The 2,203-nt window shown below is 31.0% G+C and overlaps 2 protein-coding genes across 2 annotated transcripts; both read left to right on the forward strand.

Moving 5' to 3' along the window:
- Nucleotides 1-434: 434 nt before the first annotated feature.
- On the forward strand, nucleotides 435-1,187 carry LOTGIDRAFT_173048 (hypothetical protein; the record flags this gene model as incomplete). The annotated part of the gene is made up of 1 exon (XM_009050236.1): nucleotides 435-1,187. The coding sequence occupies one exon, from the start codon at nucleotides 435-437 to the stop codon at nucleotides 1,185-1,187; it is 753 nt and encodes a 250-aa protein (XP_009048484.1).
- Nucleotides 1,188-1,272: 85 nt separating this feature from the next.
- Nucleotides 1,273-1,983, forward strand: LOTGIDRAFT_173049 (hypothetical protein; the record flags this gene model as incomplete). The annotated part of the gene is made up of 1 exon (XM_009050237.1): nucleotides 1,273-1,983. The coding sequence occupies one exon, from the start codon at nucleotides 1,273-1,275 to the stop codon at nucleotides 1,981-1,983; it is 711 nt and encodes a 236-aa protein (XP_009048485.1).
- Between the last annotated feature and the right edge of the window lie 220 nt (nucleotides 1,984-2,203).

Consider the following 2,203-nt stretch of genomic DNA (forward strand, 5'->3'; position numbering starts at 1 on the left):
ACCAACGGATATAAAAGTTTTTCTTACGAAAAATGTTAATGATCTAGATTTGTCTCAAATTGATAGCGAGCGAAAGAACTTAATGTTGTTTGACGACTGCGTGGCGCAAAGAAATCAAGCCGTTCAACAAGAATTCTTCACGAAAGGAAGACATCACAACTGTCACTGCATATACCAATCCCAATCTTTTTACGGGATGGATTCTATGTTCATTAGAAAAAATGCAAATTGTTTTTTATTATTTGAATTAAACGACAAAGATTTATCTCAAATCGTTCAATCGATAAATCACGGAATGGACAGAGATGCATTTAAAAAGGTTTGTAAAGCTCAATGGAGATATCCAGATGATCATGGATATGTATTTGTAAATACTAGAAAACCTGCGGGTGAAAGAGTTATGAACGATATATGTTAATTTTATTTTTTTAAAAATGGATTGGAAAAATATTTTAAAAAGAAATAGAGAATATATCAAAGCTAAGAATAAAATAAAGACCCAAGTTGAAAATAACAGATTACAACAACTCGGATTAACGGAAAATCTACAGACTCTATTTCAACCCATATTAAAATCTCAAGAGGATATTAAAAGGAAATTAGAATATAAACCTCCTATAGAACCTACACCTCCCAAAGCAATTGAATATAGTGGTGTTATAATTAGGACATTAGATGATATAAATCGTCTTTTTTCAAACCCTGACCCAGATTTACCAAAGAGCATATCACCAATCGTTGATAATCAAGGTTTATTGTTTAATGGATTTAGAATTATATTTAGTGGAAATTCACCACAATTCAAAATCGACACAAAAGATTATATATACACATTAACGAAAGGATTAATAGATTTAATGAATGGCGAGGATGTTGGTATTGCCGATTATAAGGATTTAGTAGCATACTCCAAATTTCTAGATGCAATAAGAAAGTCAGGACCCGAAAAAAGAAGATCAAAAGAAGTTAAACTATATAAAAGAGTAATTGAACGTGATGAAGAGGAATCAGATGATTATGCAGAAGATTATCCACCAATCATACAAGAAATATACGAATTCGAAGACCTGATAGCTAGAGAAAAAAGTGGACAAGGTATAACGTTTTTATCCGACAACAACGAAGAATTGCTTTATAGATTACGAGTAATATTAGCGGCCATGAAGGAAGGACATCGATCGCACTGACAATTTAATGAAGTAAATTGTATATTAAAAAGACTCCTAGAGAAAGGTATCATAGATAAAAATGATTATAAAAGCGTGATTAAAAATGTCAAATAAAGAACAAGTATTCGTCATCACCTCGAATAAATCAGACATTAAATTGTCTCTAGATTATGAGTACGAACTCGATCGCAATCAAGAATATGAATTGGGATTAAAGTATTTCTCTGTTTACAATTCCATTAGAAATATCAACGAAAAAAATAACCAAATAAAAATATCAACAGGTAATGGAGTTACATTCAAAACCATACGTTTACTACCAGGAAGCTACGAATACATAGCCATTAACGAATACTTATCTGAATACGCAGGAAGCGTCAATGGTAAAAACAATATCGAATTCGAAGGTAATTTGAATCTAAACAAAATAAAATTGATATTAAGAAATAATAGTCAAGTTGATTTCAACGTAGGAAATTCATTGAATACGTTACTAGGCTTTGATAAAAAAATATACACCCAATCCACTTTAGCACCACACAAAGCTGATATCGATGTGATAAATATACATTGCAATTTAATAAACGGTGGATTTTTCAATAAATACAAACGTCAGATTATTTACAGTCTTCCAACATTCACTGTTCCTATTGGATATAGAATTATAGAGAAACCATTTCAAACGACGTATTTACCACTTAATTCCTTTATGATTAAAGATATAAATCTGGAAATCAAAGATGGTAAAAATAGGTTTATAGATTTTGGTAACGAGGAAATTGTTATTCACCTTCATTTAAAACAAAAAAATTAACACTCTTCATTCTCTTCTTGAATAGTTAGATAATCGAAATCATCAAATTCATAGTTTTCATCCAAACACATCTCATCTTTATTGTTGTAAGGATACATAATTCCTTCACTGTTTGGTGCTTTTCTCTTAACGAGATTCAGATAACTTCTGAAAACTTTCTTTTGTTTATCTTGGCAACCCACCCTTCAAAGCGCAACTTCGTAGCACTTTCGGTCTGTCT

This window comes from Lottia gigantea (genome assembly GCF_000327385.1).
Source record: "Lottia gigantea unplaced genomic scaffold LOTGIsca_147, whole genome shotgun sequence".
NCBI classification, from domain to species: Eukaryota; Metazoa; Mollusca; class Gastropoda; family Lottiidae; genus Lottia; species Lottia gigantea.